This window comes from Pleurodeles waltl, chromosome 7, assembly GCF_031143425.1.
Source record: "Pleurodeles waltl isolate 20211129_DDA chromosome 7, aPleWal1.hap1.20221129, whole genome shotgun sequence".
Taxonomy (NCBI): Eukaryota; Metazoa; Chordata; class Amphibia; order Caudata; family Salamandridae; genus Pleurodeles; species Pleurodeles waltl.
In genome coordinates, this window is record NC_090446.1 from 1461930711 (window position 1) to 1461952987 (window position 22277).

The following is a 22277-nucleotide window of genomic DNA, read 5'->3' on the forward strand; positions in this document are numbered from 1 at the left end:
CTTTTTATGTTTTACCTAGTATATAAGATCCATTAATGTTTAGCACCCCAATTCCTTGCAGCTATATTGTAGCCATGTGACATATAAATACTGCAAGCCATTGCCAGCGGAGCACCATGAAGATTCTGTTTACACAATGTTTCGCCTTTTTACATGCATCATCTCCTGAACATAGTTGGTTCTATAGACTACACCCGAACTCTGGTTATGTTTTAATGGCATGTGTTAAAATGTTCTTTGCAGAGAGGATTTAGTATAACATCAGTGTTTACTATTTAAATCATTCTAACTATTCTTTTTTTTTGTAAACATTTGGCCTCACTGTACTGATAAAATAAGGGTGATTATCTTGGGGAACAGACTTTCCTTGCCCCAGAAAAACATAGGGTCATTTTTCAAAAAGGACTTCTGGTGGGCTGCTGTAACTCCTATAGCTTCCTCAACACTCTTTAATTTTGTTGATGGTGCCCCTGTCCTCCTGGGGCAACCACAAGACAAGGACAATATGCAAATAAGCCTCTTCTGAGTCATAAGGGGGTGCTCCTTCTGTTAAGCAGTAAATATTTTAAAAGCTGGCTGCCTCCTTTGATCTTTTATTTTTTACTTTTCCAGTTTCTATCCCCGGCTGCCCCAGCCTGCTATTGCCCTGGCTGGCATCAATTTTTGCCACCTCATGAGCCGAAAACCGACTTCTCCCTTGCCCGCTCCATGTGGGCAGGGTGATTCTGGTGCAGCGGCCACCCCCACTCACCCCTCAATATGGGCACGGAGAGCAGGAGACCGCCAGTATTGGTGTCCCAAAGTTGGGGCCCTGTGCCCCTTTCTTCTACTTTTCTGGGGGCTACAATAGTGCTCCTCCTTCTTGTTTTCTTGACGGGCCCCAAAGATGGAATAAATCTTGTGTTGACCCCCGGCACAGGCTAACTCCAGGTATAATGTCTAAACATGCAGCTGAGACCCATACCCTTGGTGTCCTGAAAAGGTCAAAGGCTGCCAACCTTTAAAAGGTCTTAATTCAGGCCATATTGGGCCAATTTTGATGATTTGGGGCTCATTTCTCTTGGTAGTAAGCAGACCTCCTCACTTCTGAGATGGTGAATTCTGCAACAAGCTAGCTTTACTGGCTCCCAGCTCCAGCTTTCCTTTTTTCCTTTGTCTCTGGTGCTCCTATCCTCCTGATGAGACACAGAAGTCCACATCTTCCCCCAATCGGTCCATATGGGGTATAAGGAAAACAGCTTCCGTGGTCCTTGAGAGACCCACTCGTTATAGGCAGAGTCCTTTTTAGGTTGAGCATAGCAGCGGGCAAGCTCTGTTTTTCTGACGTGTTGGTATCTATGTGGGCTTGTAACTACGCCCACCTTAGGCCAATCACTTTTTCTCGTTCTTGGGCTTGCCATTCAAAATCCTTTGTTATCATTGGTAAATGCTTTACGTGTGTCCCTCCTTTGGGTGGTTTTGCTACCGCCTTAGACACCGGGCCTGTTACATGGATAATTGCACGTTTGCGGATATGTTTGACTGCAAGCAAACTTATTTTTCCTTTTGTGTCTCTCCTTCTCGCTCATGGCAGCCGTTGTGCTTTGAATCGGCCCGCTTATGGAAACTGTTTTACTTTTCATTTTTAGGTGGAGTGTAAGCGTTCGACCTCGTGTAGATTTTTAGTGTATTTCTTATGGCTTAAAGCTATTTCATTTGTTGGTTTCAGAGTCTTTAAAATTCTTGCTCGCTAGTAGTCAGTTCTGAATTTTTTTCCCCTCCTTTTTCTTTTTCAGAGCAGTGACTACTGTATTATTCCACTTTGGTTTCTTTATCTGTTGCTGTGACAGACTATTTTTGTTATTTTTTGGGGCTGCCCTTTCACTATGGGTGTTTTAGGCTGGTAGCTGCCTGCCTTTTATTGCAGCATTCCGTTCCTCCCATCTCCTCCCATATCGCTGACATATGTTTCGGCTTTATTCCAGTGCTGTCCTCGTTTACCTCAGGCTCCGAAAATAAGCTTATTTTACAAAAGAAACACTCGGTCCTTAATAAAAGCCACAATATGCCCTTTCAGGAAGAATGTAGCAAAACCTAGAAGCAATGATGTAAAACTTGCTCAGTATCGCATTGCATGTGGAGTGTCTCTCTCTCCAGGGCACCTCTCTGCCAGCACTCATGACACTGCACACAGGGCATTCCTTACCTCCTTTCTTGGGGCCATAAATATTCTCACGCTGCTCTGCTCCTTGAAATGCGAGGCAGGAATGCTTGCAAGACTTTTCATTCTGTTAAAATAAAAATAAAATACTTTTCCAGACGTATTTTCCAATTTCTGTTCAGACATTTACACAACTGGAGGTAGTGAAACTGGAAGTAGTGCAGTCATCGTCTTGTCTCTCCTCAAGGGATTGTGATTTCTGATGTCAGAAGCCACCAGTAACCACCAAAACATGGGAGGAAAAGACGAAAATATGAGACAGGTTTGACTAATTTATGTGGCAAGAAAAGTCCAGTTCTGAATTTACAATGCCAATAGCTATAACCCAAGAAAATGCAAGACCTATTGCATTGCAAATGCTTGTTCCTTTTGTATGTCTCCTTCACGCTCATGCTCATAGAGGCCGTGGCGCTTTGAATTGGCTCGCTTATGTCAACTGATTTACTTTTCATTTTCAATATATGTGTCAAGAAAAGTCCAGTTAAGAATTTACAATGCTAATAGCTCTAACTTGAGCAAACACAAGACCCATTGCATTGCAAATGCTTGTTCTATTGGGGGTCAGGGGGACTTGTCTTTCCAGTTGCCCAGGGCTGCTGCCGCCATCTAGTTAAAGTGTCCAAATCCAACCACAATTATTCTCCTTTGTACAAGATGTTTTAAATGGGGGCGGAAAAGTTCCAGAATCCAGGCACTGGTGGCCAATCATAGGATGCCACATCACCCATCACCTCCTGTCTAAACCCTCCTCCACAGCATGCTGAGACAATCCAATATGTCGCCACTTAGAAGTCACTGGTCACATCTCCCCTGGGTGCCTCAACTCCACCCCTCACTCACGTCACTGCAGGGAATATTCCCACCAAAATGTCAAAGAATAGCCCCCTCCTGTGTTGACTCCAGAGGTCCAAGCTTCCTCATTGGCTGTCCTAGCGCTGATACAAGGTGACAGCTATTTTACAGATGTAGATTGCAATGCACACAGCATGGTTGTGGGCAGTGCAGTGGCTCTCCTTTGGCCCCCTTTTTGCCTTTCTGCCAACCGTTTTATGGCAGGAAACCAGTCATGGAAAGGCTGGTGGACAGTTAACTCATGATCAGCACAGCAGTGCTGAGTTCAGCACCGCGGTGGCTGAGCATGAGTTACATCGTCGCCACACCATCTGGATCAATGATCCTGGCTGTGGTCTCCTGGTGGTCAGACTGCCAGAATCCAAATTTGGAGGTCGGACTACCAAAGTTGCGGCTGCCCAGTCTCCTCTGGAAGTTTGGCAGTCCTAGGACCACCAAGCTCGTCATTAAGCCCTATGTTTTATGAGCATATACAGGGAGTGCAGAATTATTAGGCAAATTAGTATTTTGACCACATCATCCTCTTTATGCATGTTGTCTTACTCCAAGCTGTATAGGCTCGAAAGCCTACTACCAATTAAGCATATTAGGTGATGTGCATCTCTGTAATGAGAAGGGGTGTGGTCTAATGACATCAACACCCTATATCAGGTGTGCATAATTATTAGGCAACTTCCTTTCCTTTGGCAAAATGGGTCAAAAGAAGGACTTGACAGGCTCAGAAAAGTCAAAAATAGTGAGATATCTTGCAGAGGGATGCAGCACTCTTAAAATTGCAAAGCTTCTGAAGCGTGATCATCGAACAATCAAGCGTTTCATTCAAAATAGTCAACAGGGTCGCAAGAAGCGTGTGGAAAAACCAAGGCGCAAAATAACTGCCCATGAACTGAGAAAAGTCAAGCGTGCAGCTGCCACGATGCCACTTGCCACCAGTTTGGCCATATTTCAGAGCTGCAACATCACTGGAGTGCCCAAAAGCACAAGGTGTGCAATACTCAGAGACATGGCCAAGGTAAGAAAGGCTGAAAGACGACCACCACTGAACAAGACACACAAGCTGAAACGTCAAGACTGGGCCAAGAAATATCTCAAGACTGATTTTTCTAAGGTTTTATGGACTGATGAAATGAGAGTGAGTCTTGATGGGCCAGATGGATGGGCCCGTGGCTGGATTGGTAAAGGGCAGAGAGCTCCAGTCCGACTCAGACGCCAGCAAGGTGGAGGTGGAGTACTGGTTTGGGCTGGTATCATCAAAGATGAGCTTGTGGGGCCTTTTCGGGTTGAGGATGGAGTCAAGCTCAACTCCCAGTCCTACTGCCAGTTCCTGGAAGACACCTTCTTCAAGCAGTGGTACAGGAAGAAGTCTGCATCCTTCAAGAAAAACATGATTTTCATGCAGGACAATGCTCCATCACACGCGTCCAAGTACTCCACAGCGTGGCTGGCAAGAAAGGGTATAAAAGAAGGAAATCTAATGACATGGCCTCCTTGTTCACCTGATCTGAACCCCATTGAGAACCTGTGGTCCATCATCAAATGTGAGATTTACAAGGAGGGAAAACAGTACACCTCTCTGAACAGTGTCTGGGAGGCTGTGGTTGCTGCTGCACGCAATGTTGATGGTGAACAGATCAAAACACTGACAGAATCCATGGATGGCAGGCTTTTGAGTGTCCTTGCAAAGAAAGGTGGCTATATTGGTCACTGATTTGTTTTTGTTTTGTTTTTGAATGTCAGAAATGTATATTTGTGAATGTTGAGATGTTATATTGGTTTCACTGGTAATAATAAATAATTGAAATGGGTATATATTTGTTTTTTGTTAAGTTGCCTAATAATTATGCACAGTAATAGTCACCTGCACACACAGATATCCCCCTAACATAGCTAAAACTAAAAACAAACTAAAAACTACTTCCAAAAATATTCAGCTTTGATATTAATGAGTTTTTTGGGTTCATTGAGAACATGGTTGTTGTTCAATAATAAAATTAATCCTCAAAAATACAACTTGCCTAATAATTCTGCACTCCCTGTATATATGTGTGTATATATATATATATATATATATATATATATATAGAGAGAGAGAGAGAGAGATAGATAGATAGATAGATAGATAGATAGATAGATAGATAGATAGATAGATAGATAGACAGATAGATACCAAGTTACATTTACACAGAATTAACTATTGTATTATTGTTAATTATACTTATCCATACATACACATTCCTATAATATTTTGTATCACAATATTTTAGATATGATATTCTGCGGATGTAGCATGATGGGCTGTGCCGGCTCAGCGCAGAGCCCAGTACTTCTGCTCATGCACCTGCATAGTGAATTCATTTAGCTTATGTTACTCTGCGTTAGTGCATTATTTTGGACAGCATAGTTCAGAAGCACCCAGGTCAGCTTCTGAGCTGTTCTCTCTGAATACCAAGCAACAATTTGAAGAAGTAATGTGTTTTGTGAATTCATTTTACCCACTGCAGGTTCATTAAAACAGCTGGTCGCTCTGTGCTGAGCCAGTGAAGCCCATAATGATATGGCCCCTTGTAGAACTCTGCATGTGCTTCAAAATCATATCACAACAGAACCTTTCTAAATACACCTTACGTGCATGACTGAAAAGCCTGGAAAGTCCCACATTGCTATTTATGTTTTAATAAAAGCAAACTATTAATTTGTATTATGTCATTCTGTATTGCTCTCATCAAATTCCCTATGATGTATCTCAAGATTATGCTAAGGCACCCTCTGTGCAGCCTAACTGGCCATAGGTGAACTGACATGATTGCTTGTGTTCTCTTTTCACAGATTGTTCCTTGATGTGGGTGCATGGAGGTAAGAATTCCTAAAAAAAACCTCTGCTTTTATCGTAAGTAAGCTGTTCAAAACTGTGTAAACATAGATGCTAGGAATAAGCATCATTTGAAAACAAAATTAAAAAGAGGCACATATTTTTACGCACATTGGTAATTTAGAATCTCTAAAAATTGAACATTGTAGGTAGAAGGGTTTTTTGTTGAATGTGATAATGTCTCCTTTTTGGGCCTGCCCGGAGGAAATTACAGTTCAGCATTTGGAATTGGTTCATGGTGAGGCCAGCTGTGTTTGTGTGTTTATTTTTTTTTAATGGAATAAATGGGCATCATCATGTAGATCCAAAGAGGGAAATGTCCTTAACAATGTGTCCCTAAGGACGCGTACGTTTCCCAGCAAGCATAAGCACGCTTGCCTGAACAGCGCATGGCTTTTTCTTTGACTTAACCACACATGTGCTAAACTATGCATCTGCGTGGTTAAGGCACAGAAAAAGCCACGCGGTGTTCGGGAGAGAATGCAGAGAATGCGGTGAGGGAAGTGGGGCCGGGGCAGGGGTGGGGGCTAGAGTAAGGGATTGGGGTGGGATATTTTTTTTAAGGGGCGGCGCTGGGGGTTTTGAGTATTTATTTTAAGGGATTAGGGTGGGGGGTCGGGTATTATTATTTTTTTAGGGGTGGGGTGGAAGTTTGGGTAATTTTCTTATTTATTGCTAAGGGTGGGGGCAGGGTAGTTTATTTTTAATTTAAAGGGATGGGGAAGGTTTAAGGAAGGGCGGGAGAAGGGAGGAGAGAAGAGGAGGAAGGATCGCAAGAGAACGCGGTGAGGTAAGTGGGGTTGGGCAGGATTGGCGTGTACTTTTTAGCAGTGGGGGTGGATTTAGGGCTTAGGGTGGGTGGGGGTGTCTGGGTACTTTAGTTTTTAGGGGCATGTGCTGCGTTCAGGGTTTTTTTAGGGCTCAGGGTAATTTTGTTTTGTGGCACAGGAGTAGGGAGGTCAGAATAGTTATTTTTAGGGCTTAGGGTGGGTGGGGGTCAGGGTAGTTTACTTATCGGGGGAAGGTTTTAGGGCTCAGGGCGGGTGGGGGTGTCGGGGTAGTTTACTTATTGGGGAAAAGGTTTTAGGGCTCAGGGCGGGTGGGGGTGTTGGGGTAGTTTAGTTTTTAGGGGTGGGGTTTGGAGTAGTTTTATGTTTTTAGGGCAGGTGGGGTAGTTTACTTATTGGGGAAGGTTTTAGGGTTTGGGCGGGTGGGGGTGTTGGGTAGTTTACTTATTGGAGGGAAGGTTTTAGGGCTCAGGCGGGTGGGGTGTTGGGGTAGTTTACTTTTTAGGGCCGGGGTGGGGGCTGAGGTAGTTTTTTTTTTAGGGCTCAGGGTAGGTGGTGGGGGGTTTTGGGGTACATTAGTTTATAGGGCTGGGAGTAGGGTAGTTTGATTTTTAGGGCTCATGGCAGGTGGGGGGTGTCTGGGTAGTTTAGTTTTATGGGGCAGGGGTAGTTTTTTTTATGATTCAGGGCAGGTGGAGTGTCAGGGTACTTTAGTTTATAGGGGTGGGTGGGGGGTTAGGATAGTTATTAGGCAGTTTCCGCCGGCCAGCCAGTGGAAACAGTGCGACAGCATTGGCCTCGACTCCCTTAGCAATGCCGTCGCACAACAGAAGAGCAGACAGTGCACATTCTGAGGGTGCTGGCAGAGGGGCTCCTGCACCTCCCATGCCCTAGGCCTCCCTCTGGCCACCAGCACTGCCTTCTGCCAGCCTTTCCATGGAGGTGAAACACCCATTGAAAGGGCTGGTGGAAAGTGGACTTGTGAGCAGCTCGGCATCGCCTTGGCTGACTACGACTCCGATCTTTGCCACCAATCAGGATCTGTGATCCTGTAGGTGGCGGCAGTTCCCTGGTGGTCTGCCAGGAGTGCGGCAGACTCACCGCCATCCGTGAGTATCAGAAAACTGCCAAACACATAATGAGCCCCTTAATTCCAATAGCCTACAGCCTCCAGGTGCTTAAGGAATATGGATCTTTAGGGCTCAATAAAAACATTGAAATGCCCACACATGAGGCACAGGAGGACGTCTGCAGAAAAAGAAATTTATTGATAAGGAGTTGGAAATCTTTGTGGAAGAGTGTGATGCGGAGAAAGAAAGGTAGTCATCCTTACAGATCGGAGGTCAACCAATAAACTAATCTGGAAAAGAATAAAAGCCAAAATAATGCTGTTGGGTGATCAATCAAAGTATTGAAGAGATAGGCAAAAGATTGCACAACCCTAGGTAAAAGCAGAAGCCCCCAGGAAACAGGAGGTAGATGCAACAAGTGGAAGTGCCAACTCTCATGAAGCAGTGTCACCTTTAGAGAAAATTAATGAGGCCACTCTCCAGCTGTGGGCTTTACAAAGAGTTACTCCTATTGACGTTAGTGCATCAAGGAAGACAACTACAGATATTTACATTTTGAATACTGTTTAATGTTTGACATTTGATATAGAAACTGCATACTGTAGGAAGTTGGCTCTGTATGTGCTATTTCAAAGTAAGAAGTAGCATGCACAGAGTCCAAGGGTTCCCCTTAGAGGTAAGATAGTGGCAAAAATAGATAATACTAATGCTCTATTTGTGGTAGTGTGGTCTAGCAGTAGGCTTATCAGAGGGCAGTGTTAAGCATTTGTTGTACACACACATGCAATAAATGAGGAACACACACTCAAAGACTTATTCCAGGCCACTAGGTTTTTATATTGAAAAATATATTTTCTTAGTTTATTGTAAGAACCGCAGGTTCAAGATTTACACTTAATACTTTAAATGCAAGGTATTTCACTTAGATACTCTAGGAACTTTGAATAATCACAATAGCATATACAGTATTGTCAAAAATGGCAATAAGCTATTTTAAAAGTGGACACAGTGCAAAAATCAACAGTTCTTGGGGGAGGTAAGTAAGGTTAAGTTCACAGGTAAGTAAAACACTTACAGGGTTGAAAGTTGGGTCCAAGGTAGCCCACCGTTGGGGGTTCAAGGCAACCCCAAAGTTACCACACCAGCAGCTCAGTGCTGGTCAGGTGCAGAGGTCAAAGAGGTGCCCAAACACATAGGCTTCAATGGAAACAGGGGTGCCCCGGTTCCAGTCTGCCAGCAGGTAAGTACCCGCGTCCTCGGAGGGCAGACCAGGGGGATTTTGTACGGCACCAGGGGCGACACAAGCAGGCACAGAAAGTACACCCTCAGCGGCACAGGGGCGGCCGGGTGCAGAGTGCAAACAGGCGTCGGGTTTTGTATTGAAAGCAATGGGGCCACCACCTGGGCTAGGCAGAGGGTCACCTGGGGGTCGCTCCTGCACTGGAGTTAGGTTCCTTCAGGTCCTGGGGGCTGCGGGTGCAGTGTTGGATCCAGGCGTCGGGTCCCTTGTTACAGGCAGTCGCGGTCAGGGGAGCCTCTAGATTTCCTCTGCAGGCGTCGGTGTGGGGGCTTGTCTCTGGTTACTCACGGGCTTGCAGTCATCGGGGAGTCCTCCCTGAGGTGTTGGTTTTCCGCATCTCGAGCCGGGGGCGTCGGGTGCAGAGTGGAAAGTTTCACACTTCCGGCGGGAAACGTGAAGTCTTTAAAGTTGTTTCTTTGTTGCAGAAAGTTGCAGATTGTTGAACAGGGCCGCTGTTCTCAGGAGTTTCTTGGTCCTTGGTTGCAGGGCAGTCCTCTGAGGCTTCAGAGGTCGCTGGTCCCTGTTGGATGCGTTGCTGTTGTAGTTTTCTTCGAAGTTGGGAGACAGGCCGGTAGGGCTGGGGCCAAAGCAGTTGTCATCTCGGTCTTCTCTGCAGGGCTTCAGGTCAGCAGTCCTTCTTCTTGTTAAGGTTGCAGGAATCTGTCTTCCTCCGTTCTGGGGGCCCCTAAATACTGAGTTTAGGGGTGTATTTAGGTCTGGGAGGGCAGTAGCCAATGGCTACTGTCCTGGAGGGTGGCTACACCCTCTTCATGCCTCCTCCCTGAGGGGAGGGGGGCACATCCCTATTCCTATTGTGGGAATCCTCCAAAACCAAGATGGAGGATTTCTAAAGGCAGGGGTCACCTCAGCTCAGGGCACCTTAGGGGCTGTCCTGACTGGTGGGTGACTCCTCCTTGTTTTTTTCATTATCTCCTCTGGACTTGCCGCCAAAAGTGGGGGCTGTGTCCAGGGGGCGGGCATCTCCACTAGCTGGAGTGCCCTGGGGCATTGTAACATGAAGCCTGAGCCTTTGAGGGTCACTGATAGGTGTTACAGTTCCTGCAGGGGGGAGGTGTTAAGCACCTCCACCCAGAGCAGGCTTTGTTTCTGGCCTCAGAGGGCACAAAGGCCCTCACCCCAGGGGGTCAGAAACTCGTCTCTCAGCAGCAGGCTGGCACAGACCAGTCAGTCCTGCACTGAAGGATTGGGTAAAATACAGGGGGCATCTCTAAGATGCCCTCTGTGTGCATTTTTTAATAAATCCAACACTGGCATCAGTGTGGGTTTATTATTCTGAGAAGTTTGATACCAAACTTCCCAGTATTCAGTGTAGCCATTATGGAGCTGCGGAGTTCGTTTTTGACAAACTCCCAGACCATATACTTAATATGGCCACACTGTACTTACAATGTCTAAGAATAGACTTAGACACTGTAGGGGCATATTGCTCATGCAGCTATGCCCTCACCTGTGGTATAGTGCACCCTGCCTTAGGGCGTAAGGCCTGCTAGAGGGGTGACTTACCTATGCCACAGGCAGCATTTTGTGTGCATGGCATCCTGAGGGGGATGCCATGTCGACTTTGCCTTTTTCTCCCCACCAACACACACAATCTGCAATGGCAGTGTGCATGTGTTAGGTGAGGGGTCCCTTAGGGTGGCACAACATATGCTGCAGCCCTTAGGGACCTTCCCTGGTCACAGGGCCCTTGGTATCACTGGTACCTTTTACAAGGGACTTATCTGTGTGTCAGGGTTGTGCCAATTGTGGAAACAATGCTACATTTTAGGTGAAAGAACACTGGTGCTGGGGCCTGGTTAGCAGGGTCCCAGCACACTTCTCAGTCAAGTCAGCATCAGTATCAGGCAAAAAGTGGGGGGTAACTGCAACAGGGAGCCATTTCCTTACACATACCTATTGACAAGCCATTTGGTATCCAAAATCCAAACAATAGTCCGTGTCAGCTTTTACTAAAGTTTAAGGTTATAACTAGTTTGCAGATCAATGAAAGAAACACTCATGGGATATATATATTATTATCTTTTTAAATGTAGTATTGAAATTAGATTGCAATTTAATATTATAAATACAAAAATGATATATGAGTGTTACTTATAAAATTTAAACACACTAATAACAAATGTCATATGTCCCTAAACTGATCCATCTTCACTGATCACACATACACAAACAGCAGAAGAAGCAATTGACATAGAAGATCAGGATGTTACATATATGCTAGCTACTAGAAACAAAGCTGTAGTGAGGGGTATTTAACCAACCTAATATTACTAATATATTCCATATTGAGGTGCTACATGTATATCTAGACAGCTGCCTGTACTGGGACAGGGCAGAGCACCTATGCAAGCAGGGTCTACATTAGTTGAAATTCAGTCCTAGTATTTTTTTTTCAAGTCTACTCTTTGCTTTAAATAAACCAATTCAAAACGGTGCCATCTGACTTCCTTGTTCCTGTATCTACTCCATCCAGGTCATTCCTCTCAACTAGTTATATAAGAGGATAAAGAGGGTAAAGAACTGCCCCTGGTGCACCACAATTTTCCTTGCCTAACTGTCTTCTTGCTCCAGGTTTATTCCCATGCTACTATGCACTGCTTTTAAACTGCAGTCCACTTTTAGCAGAGCTGCTCTCTAGAGCAATGCACATTGCTCATATTTCTGTGTGGTGTAACCACAATCTGAAGTCCCTGTTGCTACTCATGTTCCTCCTTACCTTAACCTTTAAGGAGACTTAAACAAAGCAATTGGGTAAAACCAGTTAAACGGAGACGCACACTATGACGCAGTACACAAAATCTCAAACCCGTCAAAATAAAAACAGTATGTGAGAGGGAAGTTAAAAGATGATGACCCAGATGAACAAAAGGCTTTGCCATTTCCTAATCCTCTTCAGAAAATCAGAGGGTTTGTGAATGGCAAAACCCTTTTTCAAATGTACTAAGCCCATTGAACAATTTAGAAAACATTGGAAGGGGAGTTTTTAAGGCATCCTTCCAAGTGCTAATTCCTCATGGCCTGTATTAATATTGTGCAACCAAAATACAGTTGCAAGGTAGTGGTTATCCATTCACAAACCTGAAGGGCTTACCAGGGGGACATTACCTTTGTGAATGTTGATTAAAAACATTTTTAGGAGTAGGCACTAGTCCATGGGACACTACTAAAAAAAGTTTGTGAAACTTTTCATTTTTTTAAACACATCCCATTTTCCTTTAATGAAGAAAACCGGCATTAAAAAGCATATCCTCATATATGAGTCCTGTCTTTTTCTGTGCCCTGTGGTCTCAACTAGGAATGTAAGTTGGAACAACGCATGCTGGAACAACGCATGCCTGAACAACGAGGTCGGAACAACGACCGCATTGTTACCACTAAAGGCATTCCTGGTAAAGGCATTAGTGATAGGCATGCATGGTTTCAGCATGCGTCCCCCTTGGCCCCCCTCCCCCACCCCTAAAAATTACTGTGACCCCCTCCCCTAAAACCACACCAACCCCCCACCCCACCCTCCACCTCATCCCTAAAATTACCGCCACCACCACCCTGCCCCTAAAACAACCCCAACCCCCACCCCATCCCTGAAACCTAAAGTACCCCAACCCCCACCCCTAAAACCTAAAACCACCCCGCCCCTAAAACTACCCCGAGCCCCCATCCCGCCCCTAAAACCTAAACCCCCCAATCCCCCACCCTGCCTCTAAAATTACCCCATCCCCCAACCCACCCCTAAAACCACCCCAACCCCCACCCCTAAAACAACCCCAACCCCCACCCCATCCCTAAAACCTAAACTACTCCAACCCCCACCCCTAAAACCTAAAACCACCCCAACACCCCTGCCCCTAAAACTACCCGAGCCCCCCACCCCGCCCCTAAAGCCTAAAACCCCCCTTACCACCCACCCCACCCCTAAAATTACTCGACCCCCAACCCTAAAACCTAAAACCACCCCAACCCCCACCCTTAAAATTACTGCAACCCCTCACCCCACCCCTAAAACCTAAAACCACCCCAACCCCCACCCCTAAAACCTAAACCACCCCACCCCTAAAAACCTAAACCACCCCGACCCCCCACCCCCAAATACTAAAAATATCTGACCCCCCACCCCTAAAACAAAAAATACCCCTCCCCAAACTTAAACCGCCTGACCTCCCACCCCTAAAACTAAAAATAGCCGACCCCCCACCCTCGCCCCTAAAACAAAAAATACCCCTAATCTCCCTCCCCGCCCCTAAACCTAAACCGCCCAACGCCCCCTCCCCTAAAACTAAAACCCCAACCCCCCACCCCGCCCCTAAAACTAAAAATACCCTGACCGCCACCCCTAAAACTAAAACCCCAACCCCCCCTAAAACTAAAAATACCCCGACCCTGCCCCTAAAACTAAAACCCCCACCCCCGCCCCTAAAACTAAAAATACCCGACCCCCCAGCCCCTAAAACAGCCCCACTTACCCGACTCATCGCGTCGTCCTTCTCAGCCGACTCCCTTGTTCTGTGCCTTTAACCACGCATGTGCGTGGTTCAGCACATGCGTGGTTAAGGCACAAAACAAGGAAGTCGTGGTTAAGGAAAGCGCTGTTCCGCTTTCGTTGTCCACGACTTCGTTGTTATGGAGTCGTGGTTCAGGGCATTTCCCCTCAATTAGTGCATGACAAGATTAGATTATGTCAGTGGTAGCTTGTGTTCCAGTAATAAGTGATGATAATGCCCAGTTTTTCAGCTTAGCCAGTGACCTCTTAGAAAGGGTCAAGGCTGACTTGTATTTGTATGGCCCAGGTTTTTAAAGGCTAAGTGAACAAAAATGGTATGCAATTCAGCCTATAGTGAATAGCAGTGGCTTGTTAAAGGCAACACTGATTATGTCTGGCTTCACAGCTTTACCTGTGTACGAGATCACTTCTGTATAATACATAAAGAGTAGACTTGGAGTCAGCCCCATTCATCCTATGGACTGTTTCAACCACTGTTTTATGACATTGTCAGTCAAATCTTCTATCCAATCTTGGATTAGCTATATGCAGTCCTGAGAACCTTAACAGGGAACCACCTACTAATGTGTACACATCTATGGCATTCATACTAAAGAACTTAAATCTAGTTAGTAAAGAGCTTTGGTGACCAGAAATTACCTTTTACTCTTCTCCATAATGTGCGCCTTGAACAAAACCCTTCAATTGACAGTTAGCCAGTAAAGCTTAATTTAGAACAAAAAGATTACTGTGTCTCTGAAGACCAAATATGATCAGCATGACCCTGCCCAAACAAATCTCTCTAGAACCACCAAAGATGAGGACACCAGTCTTCCCCATATCACATTTGAAGGCATTGTCTCACATCTAGAGAGCCAATGGTGAAAGGCAGTTTTTGAATCTCTCGTAATTCTGAACCACTGGATCGACTAAACAGATTATTAACTGAATGTCAGGTTTGTAGGTCATAAAAGTGAAGCCATATAGCCTATTGAGGTGGGCCAGAAGTGTGCTATGGATTTTAAGCATGCTCTGCATCAAGCAAGGGACCTCTGTGAGACACTAATTTAGTTCTGGAGTAATATGACGATATCTTCACAAGTTGGGTATGACCTTGATGGTAAGAGGTAATCCAGTCAAGGGTAGGATCCTCAATCCCAATACCAGAGAGCTGGGATGCTACAATTTCATTGGAGATAGTGTCAAATGCGGTGGTGAGATCAAGGAGAATCAAAGTGGTTCTGCTGCCTCTCTTAAGCACCTACCGCAGTTCATCCACTACTGATATCAAAGCTGATTTGATACAGAGGAATGGTCTAAATGTAGATGGAGCTGAATCTAGTATGGAATTCCATTCAATCTAGCATGGGATTCCATTCAAGAAAACAGTGTGTAAACCACTCTATGTTCCAGGACAGTAACACCTGAGTGGCTAATGAAGAGTAATCATAAATGGCAGTGATTCCAGGACAGAATCTGTCTAACCCCAGATTTAATATCAATGCCCGACGTATTTCACAATTAAATCCTGATTTGATGGATTTGATTAATCCTTTAACAATATCATAAGTGAAATGATCAAACTGTGTTCGACAAGGGATAGAAATAACAGTTGAGCTAGTGTCTCCTAATGCTACAGAATAACACTGAAAAGTATGGATAACCTAAGCGGTTGAATGCAGCACACATAGAAAGAGGAAAAAACAAAGAGAAATAAAGATGTTTCTCATAGTTAGGCCTCTCTGGGGGGGTGTACAGTTTTTACACATGCCAGGTTTACATGTATTCGTAAATCTGGGAATGCGTAAAAACAAATGGGTGTTGCGTGGGAAAACCCACCGCAATGCCCATGGAACTTCCCCCTGATGCAGTGTAAGGCAACGTAGAGACTTGTGCTGCGGTGCTTTACATAATTTCTAGAAGGCCATGAAAAGCCATGCAAAGTGTCTTTGTGCAACCTCATAGATATGGGTATGCACTCTGCACTCTGCGCCGCATATGTACGCATTAGTGATTCTTTGACCATTTCAGCAGTTGTAAATTAGTGTTACATATTAGTTTTCTGTTATTGTTTAGCTTTAATCTTAAATATAAGTCGCTTTTCTGTACATTTCATGTACATAAAATTTGCACCACTATATAGCAAAGATATTTATGCTCAAAATTCACAAAGTCACCAAAACTATTTGTCCTGATCTGTGCATAGCTCGTGTTTCTTTACCAGTTTGATTACACTCATCTTTCTTGAATCTAATCTTCAGTTCTACCTATCATCCAAACTGAACCATAATTGTTATTTACTGAGATGGTTACTTATGTTCTTCTATGATATGTCATTGTAAGAAATTATTATTATTTGGGGTGGGTGACTACCCACCTCAAAGAATAATCATAACCCTTGTCAGAGTTAACCCTCAAAGTCACGAAATTAAACTGAGTTCATCCTTCTGGTAGCAATGACACAAAGCAGACAGGCTTAACTTAAGGCAGAGGAGGTTTCTCCATTACGGTTTAGGGGCTGCACCCCTCTGAAATTCCTACACATTTACATAAAAAAATATTAAATAGTTTGATTTGTTTAGAGATACGATTCTATCTCAAAACAAATCAATGTATTTAATTTAGTCTGGGCTGTCTGTACCAGGCTGCCTGCCCCACTTGGTTCTAAATCAGGAGACAGAAGCCAGGCAGTAAATCAACTGTATGAACTGTGACACACGACACAGGGCTTACTGTTCTAAAGCTCTTCATTTCCATTTTGGCCTATGGCAGTATCCACTGTAGGCCAGTGATGCTTTTAGCGTCATGGTTTGGGTCATTGGAGTCTCCATCCCTGCATGAGGCCAGATATCCATCATTCACAGGCATAGATTCCACCCTTTTCCATTTGTCACACGTAGGAGTGGATGCATGCAGGTGTGATTTGGTGCCTTGTTCTGAGTAATGGTAAGTGTTATAATGCTAATCTTGTGTTATTTATATTGTGCTGAAAACCCCTGTCACGCTAAACTCCTCACCGTGACACCCCAGGCCTCGGATGCAGATCAATGGCTCCTTTAGAAGTAAAGCTGCTGTATTTGTTCCCCTGGGAAACTGATCCAAAAGACAAGTAGGGTTGTTGTTCCCTTATGAAGTTGATCCAAATATCCAAGTCAATCGCAAAGTGGACATATGTGCTTATCCTAAAGGCAGTTATCTGCTGTATGCTTCAAAACAGGCCATGTCTGGGGAGCGACTTCATGCTACCATTGGACCCGCTATTAGATAAACAATCTGCTTCTTTTAAATACAAAATACCAAAGTCACATAAGGCAATGCATGCTCTATGTTCAGCACATAAACTAATTGACATGTAGAGAAGTCACAACCCTAAAGGTCGCAATTACACTTTCTTCTCCCCCTCCCCCCAAAACTCGTTCTCCAGAATTGACTAACTTTTAGTCGACTTCGCACTTCAACAATACACCGCCTTAACATCAATTAAGCCAATCATCATTTCAAATCATGGAGCTGTAACATTGTGTCTTCAAATTATCCCTAAGCCCCCAAAAGACTTGCTGTATGTATTTGAAAGTTCTGGAAGATCTAGAGACAACAAAAGAACTTCAAGAAGGGCTCGCCCATTTTATTAGAATAAACAAAAACTCAGTCACTTACTAATAACTCTTTGGGACTCCCTGAAATGCTTTATGAGAGGCCAATCCATTATACGTATGGGTCAGAAAAACAAACTCATCAAACTAAAACTTGATCAGCTATCAGCAGAAATAAAATCAAAATAAATACTTTACCGCCAAAAGAACAGTCCCACCACCTTGGCATTTTAAAGCACCTTAAGTACGAGCTTAATACTATGGTAAGCAAACGGGCGCACCCCTGGTTCCACACTCGAAAAGGTAAGAAATTGTTCCACCGTAACAAAGCTGGTAAATCACTGGCAGCTTATCTAAAGTACAAACACAACAATAATCTTATCCATTTGATCAAAGACGAGCAAAACAAACTACAATCATCTACTGACAAGATTCTCAAAGCTTTTCAATGATTGTACACCAAACCTTATACACCCTCTGTTACCACCCCTCCGTGACTGCTTAGACTTTTTGAACTCCTTACCAATTAAGCACTTTTCCAAAACAGAACGGCAAAACCTAGCAAAACCAATTTTAAGAGACAAAACTCTACGAATAATTAAATTTATTCCCTCGGGGAAAGCCCCAGGCCCAGACAGCTTACCTATTGAATGTTATAAAAGATTTACAGACAACCTTGTTGAGACCCTAAGTCAGACCTTATCCCATTTCGCCAACGCTGGCAAGGTTACAGGATCAGCTGCCAAAACCATTATTGTAGTCGTTCCCAAGGATGGAAAGGACCACTTGGATCCCAAAAACTACAGGCCTATATCGCTCATTAATATGGAGGCAAAGATATACGCAAAGATACTTGCCATGCACCTTGCTCCCCTCATTCCCAGAATAGTACACCCCACACAAACCAGTTTCATTAAAGGCTGTTTAGCAAATAACAACATTTGTCTCTTTTCACATATTATCAAATAAACTTCTAACCCGTTTTGCCCTGCGGCTATTGCCCTGGATAGAGAAGGCCTTTGATAAGGTTTCCTGACCTTACCTTGAAGCTGTCCTTGTTAAACACGACTTAGGACCAGAATTCATTACAAGGGCTATGGTCCTACACCAGATTCCCACATCCAGAATGAGGATTAACGGATCACTATCCCAACCATTCTCCCTACAACAAGGAACACGCCAAGGCTGACCCCTATCCCCACTCCTGTTCTTACTTGCAATTGACCCCCTCCTCCTAATGCTCAGTGGAGCAGCTGATATCCCTGGCATCTCCTTCAACAATTTGCAGTATAAAAGAGCTGTCTATGCTGACGACATTTTGATATTCATAGAATCCCCTGGTCCTGCCGTATGAGCAGTTCTGTCCTATATTACCCACTTTGCCTAGTCCTCTGGCTATTCACTGATCAAAGTTTAAATGAAGATCCTTCCCCTTAACGTCCATTGCCACCCCTCCATGCTTGGCTCCTCCAACTTCCAATGGAAGCCCTCCATCAAATACCTTGGTATTTGGTGGTTTTCCAATAATCTTCCAATAATCTTGCTGAATTGATCACCTCCAATGAACACAAAACTCTGAACAAAATAAAAGACCTGCTAGGAGTTTGGTCTTCGAAACATATATCATGGTGGAGTAGACTAGAGACCAGAGGCTGCACCTTCGCTATGACGATAGTTCAGTATTGTTTTATTTTTCTGCTGCTGGCTCAGCCCCAGTTCACAGGTTTAAAAAACAGCAACATCAGTCCAGAAAAATGGGGAGGAAGATAAAAAAAATCAGTTTCCTATAACCTTGGAGTCCATATCTTTATCCTCGGTATAGGAAGGAGCAGGACCAGTTCTTTGGGATTCCTCTCGGAATACAGACAGTCTTTTTCTGTCCTTCCTCTGATCCACAAGTGTTCTCAAGTGGATACCAGGAGATGCTACAGTTATGCCTGGCATGAATTAGTGGGTGGGAAGGACTCCTGGGCACACATTAATCAATGGGTTAAAAACTCCTGTGCAAACCTGACCCACTTTGGGCATTTTCAAGTTGGTGAAAGCCTTCAGCCACACTTAACTTGGGCTCAGACAGGTGTCTGTGTGTGTGTGTGTGTGTAGGGAGTATACTATGTCAATCCTTTTTGTTGGAAATTGCTCTTTTTGCACGGTCACCCAAAACCTTTTGCCTTCTTCCTTCCCTTTTTGCTGAATTTGTTTTTGTTGGCTTTAGGGCTCCGTGCACTTTACCACTGCTAACCAGTGCTAGAGTGCTTGTGCTCACTCCCCTAAATATGGTTTGATTGGCTTATACCCAGTTGCCACATTTAAGTTACTTATATGTTCCTAGTAAAGTGATACTATCTGTACCTAGGGCCTGTAAATAAAATGCTACCAGTAGGCCTGTAGCACTAATTATGCCACCAGCGCAAGTAGCCCTTTAACCATGTCTAAGGCCGGCCATTTCAGAGCCTGTGTCTGCAGTTTACTCTGCCATTTCGACCTGGCAAAATAAACCTTTTGTCAGGCCCAAACCTCCCCTTTTTATACATATAGGCCATCCTTAAGGTAGCCCTGGACAAACCAGAGGGCAGGGTGCGGTGTATCTAAAAGGCTTGGCCATGTACTCTTAAGTTTTACATGGCCTGGTAGTAAAAACCTCAATCAAATTTTTCACTCCTGCAAGGCCCAAATCTCCCATAGGGTAACATTGGGATTACATTAGTACATTTTATAGACGTAACTTCCAAATGGAAGGACACAACTGCATCAAGTTTAGTGTTTCTGAAGTCACAATTTAAAATTCTAATTTATGGTGAAGTTGGATTTTAAATTGCAATTTTGAAAATGCCACTTTTAGAAAGTTGGCATTTTCTTACTTCATCCATTTGGTACCTGCTGCCAGTCTCTAATCACATGTCTGGAGAGAGTGACAACTGGGCTTTATGTCTTCCCACTAGACAGCCACATAAAATGGGAGCTTAGGAGTAACTTGATGAGCCATCCTGGCAGGATGGGAGGCAAGAGCTGGACCCAGCCTCACTTACTGTTGAATAGGCTGTGTCCTGTCCCCGCACAAAGGGCTGCAAATCCCTCTGTAGTGAGTCTGGAGCCAGGACAGGAGGGGCAGGGCATCTGTACACTTCAAAGCCCTGTCTTTGCAGTCTCACCCACTTCAAAGGTACCTCTGAGTATAAGTACTAGTCCTCACACACTGCCACTTCAGTACTCTTTTGGACCATTGGATACTCTGCCAAGAAAAAGGACTGCTACTCTGTTGAACTGCTGCTTTGCTGTGCTAAATTGCAGGCCTGCTGCCTTTCTGCCTGGGTGTGAAGGATTGGACCTGCATCACTTGACCCCAGACTCCATAGTGGCTCCAAGGGCTAGCTGGTTAGCCTCCTGATCTGATGTCTCAAGATCATAAAAGACTTTCAACCCCTACACCTGCACTCTGCTATTTGAGACTGCACCCTGACAAGTGGACGATGATGCAAAACCTCTGCATTGCACATTCACCGCTCATCAGAATTGGCTCATTGCCTCTGCTGTGCCTCGCATCCAAAACACCAGACTTCGCATTGCAAGCACCGCCAACAGAATCCTCGACATCGGCGCATCAGGACCTCACAGCGCAGCCTCGTCGTATCTCAGAGCAGAGGCATCACATTTTGCTGCACGATGCTTCTTTAACACGGGTCCACACAACACTCCGCAACCAGGATTTAAGGTACTTGGTTCAGTGGGCCTAAGTGGGTCCCTGAACTGGCCCATGCTCCATCTCGGTTGATCTGAACTTTGTCCCTCTCCGGCATGAATCCCCAATAGCGTTTTTTGCTTCTTGGCGCTATTGTACTTAAAAACTTGTAACTTCAATATCTCCAGTTCTACTAATTGGAATTTTATTGCTTTTGTCTTGTTTTATTTATTAAAATCATAGTTATTTTTCTAACTTGGTGTAGAATCTTTTTGTGTGGTGTTCTCACTGATTTACTGTTTGAAGTGTTACAAAAATACTTTGTCCTACATCTAACATCTAACACCAAATTTCAGTTTGAGACAGCCACTGTACCTACAATAAACCCAGAGACAGTCTTCCGGTAGAAAAAATTAGGGTTTTCAGCAACCAGACAGTGGATACACAGCAGTTGTTTTGGCATCCTGTCACTCATCCATTGAAGTGTGTCCTAAAGCGTTATGTAAACCTAACAGACCTGTCCTTCAAGCAGGAGGTGGATTTGTCTTTCAGGCAGGATTTCACATAGTAATGTCAAAACAATTGCTCACAGGCCCCTCCCTGCATATTCTTCAAGTTCATCGGAGTCATCTCTGCCCATTAAGGTCAGCCTATTGTTTGCTCTTAGGATGCATTTCACACCCTTTTCACATCTATTCAAGTACTAATCCATGGCTGGCAGACGTGAGGCAGCAAATGCAAATTTAGCCTCCACAAACTTCTGGCAGGAAAAGGTAACTTCTGAAAGCGACTTTTCTTTAATAGCTATTACAAATGTGAAGTCACCATTGAAGTAGATGTTTAAAAACTATTAGAAAATAGTTGGTTAGTTACCATTCTAATAAGCCCCATTCCTTCAATATTATGATTTTAATCTGTACTCTGGTTTCTACAGAGGTGTTGGTCACCGTAAGGACATTCTAACATTAAATGTCTTTCTTTTAAATACTATGCATCTTTCATTGTGGACAATAAGGCCTACATAGGAGTGACTTATTAATAATTAAAAGTCAGATTTTGACTTGTAGGTCAAATTGCAGTGTTTAAACTGCCACATTCAGGAGAGAGTGGTGGGCCTGAAGCCATGTCTGCCTTACCACTGAAGTGAGTGGCACAATCAGTCCACTGGTGATATTTAACTTCCAGGTCATCTGTTCACCATATACTAGAGAATTGTAGGTAAGTTAAAATACCAATTAGAGGTATGCCAATTCACCCTTGTTTAAGGGGGGATGCACAGGAACTTTACTTGTGGTCATCAGGGGTAAAGTACACAGAGTTCTAACACCAGCAAAAATATAGGATCCAGAATAAGGCAAAAATATGGGATGACAATGCAGAAAGGTAGATTTCCTACAGTCATGGTACTTAATCTATGTTACATCATGT

General features: G+C 44.2%; 1 protein-coding gene across 1 annotated transcript in view; it reads left to right on the forward strand.

Moving 5' to 3' along the window:
• The window catches only part of LOC138246497 (von Willebrand factor-like), a 59033-nt gene that overhangs the window by 30410 nt on the left and 6346 nt on the right, over nt 1-22277 (forward strand). Inside the window, exon 3 of the mRNA XM_069201144.1 lies at nt 5879-5905. Within this exon, the coding sequence (XP_069057245.1) occupies nt 5879-5905 (27 nt within the window). The remainder of the gene's footprint in view (nt 1-5878; nt 5906-22277) is intronic.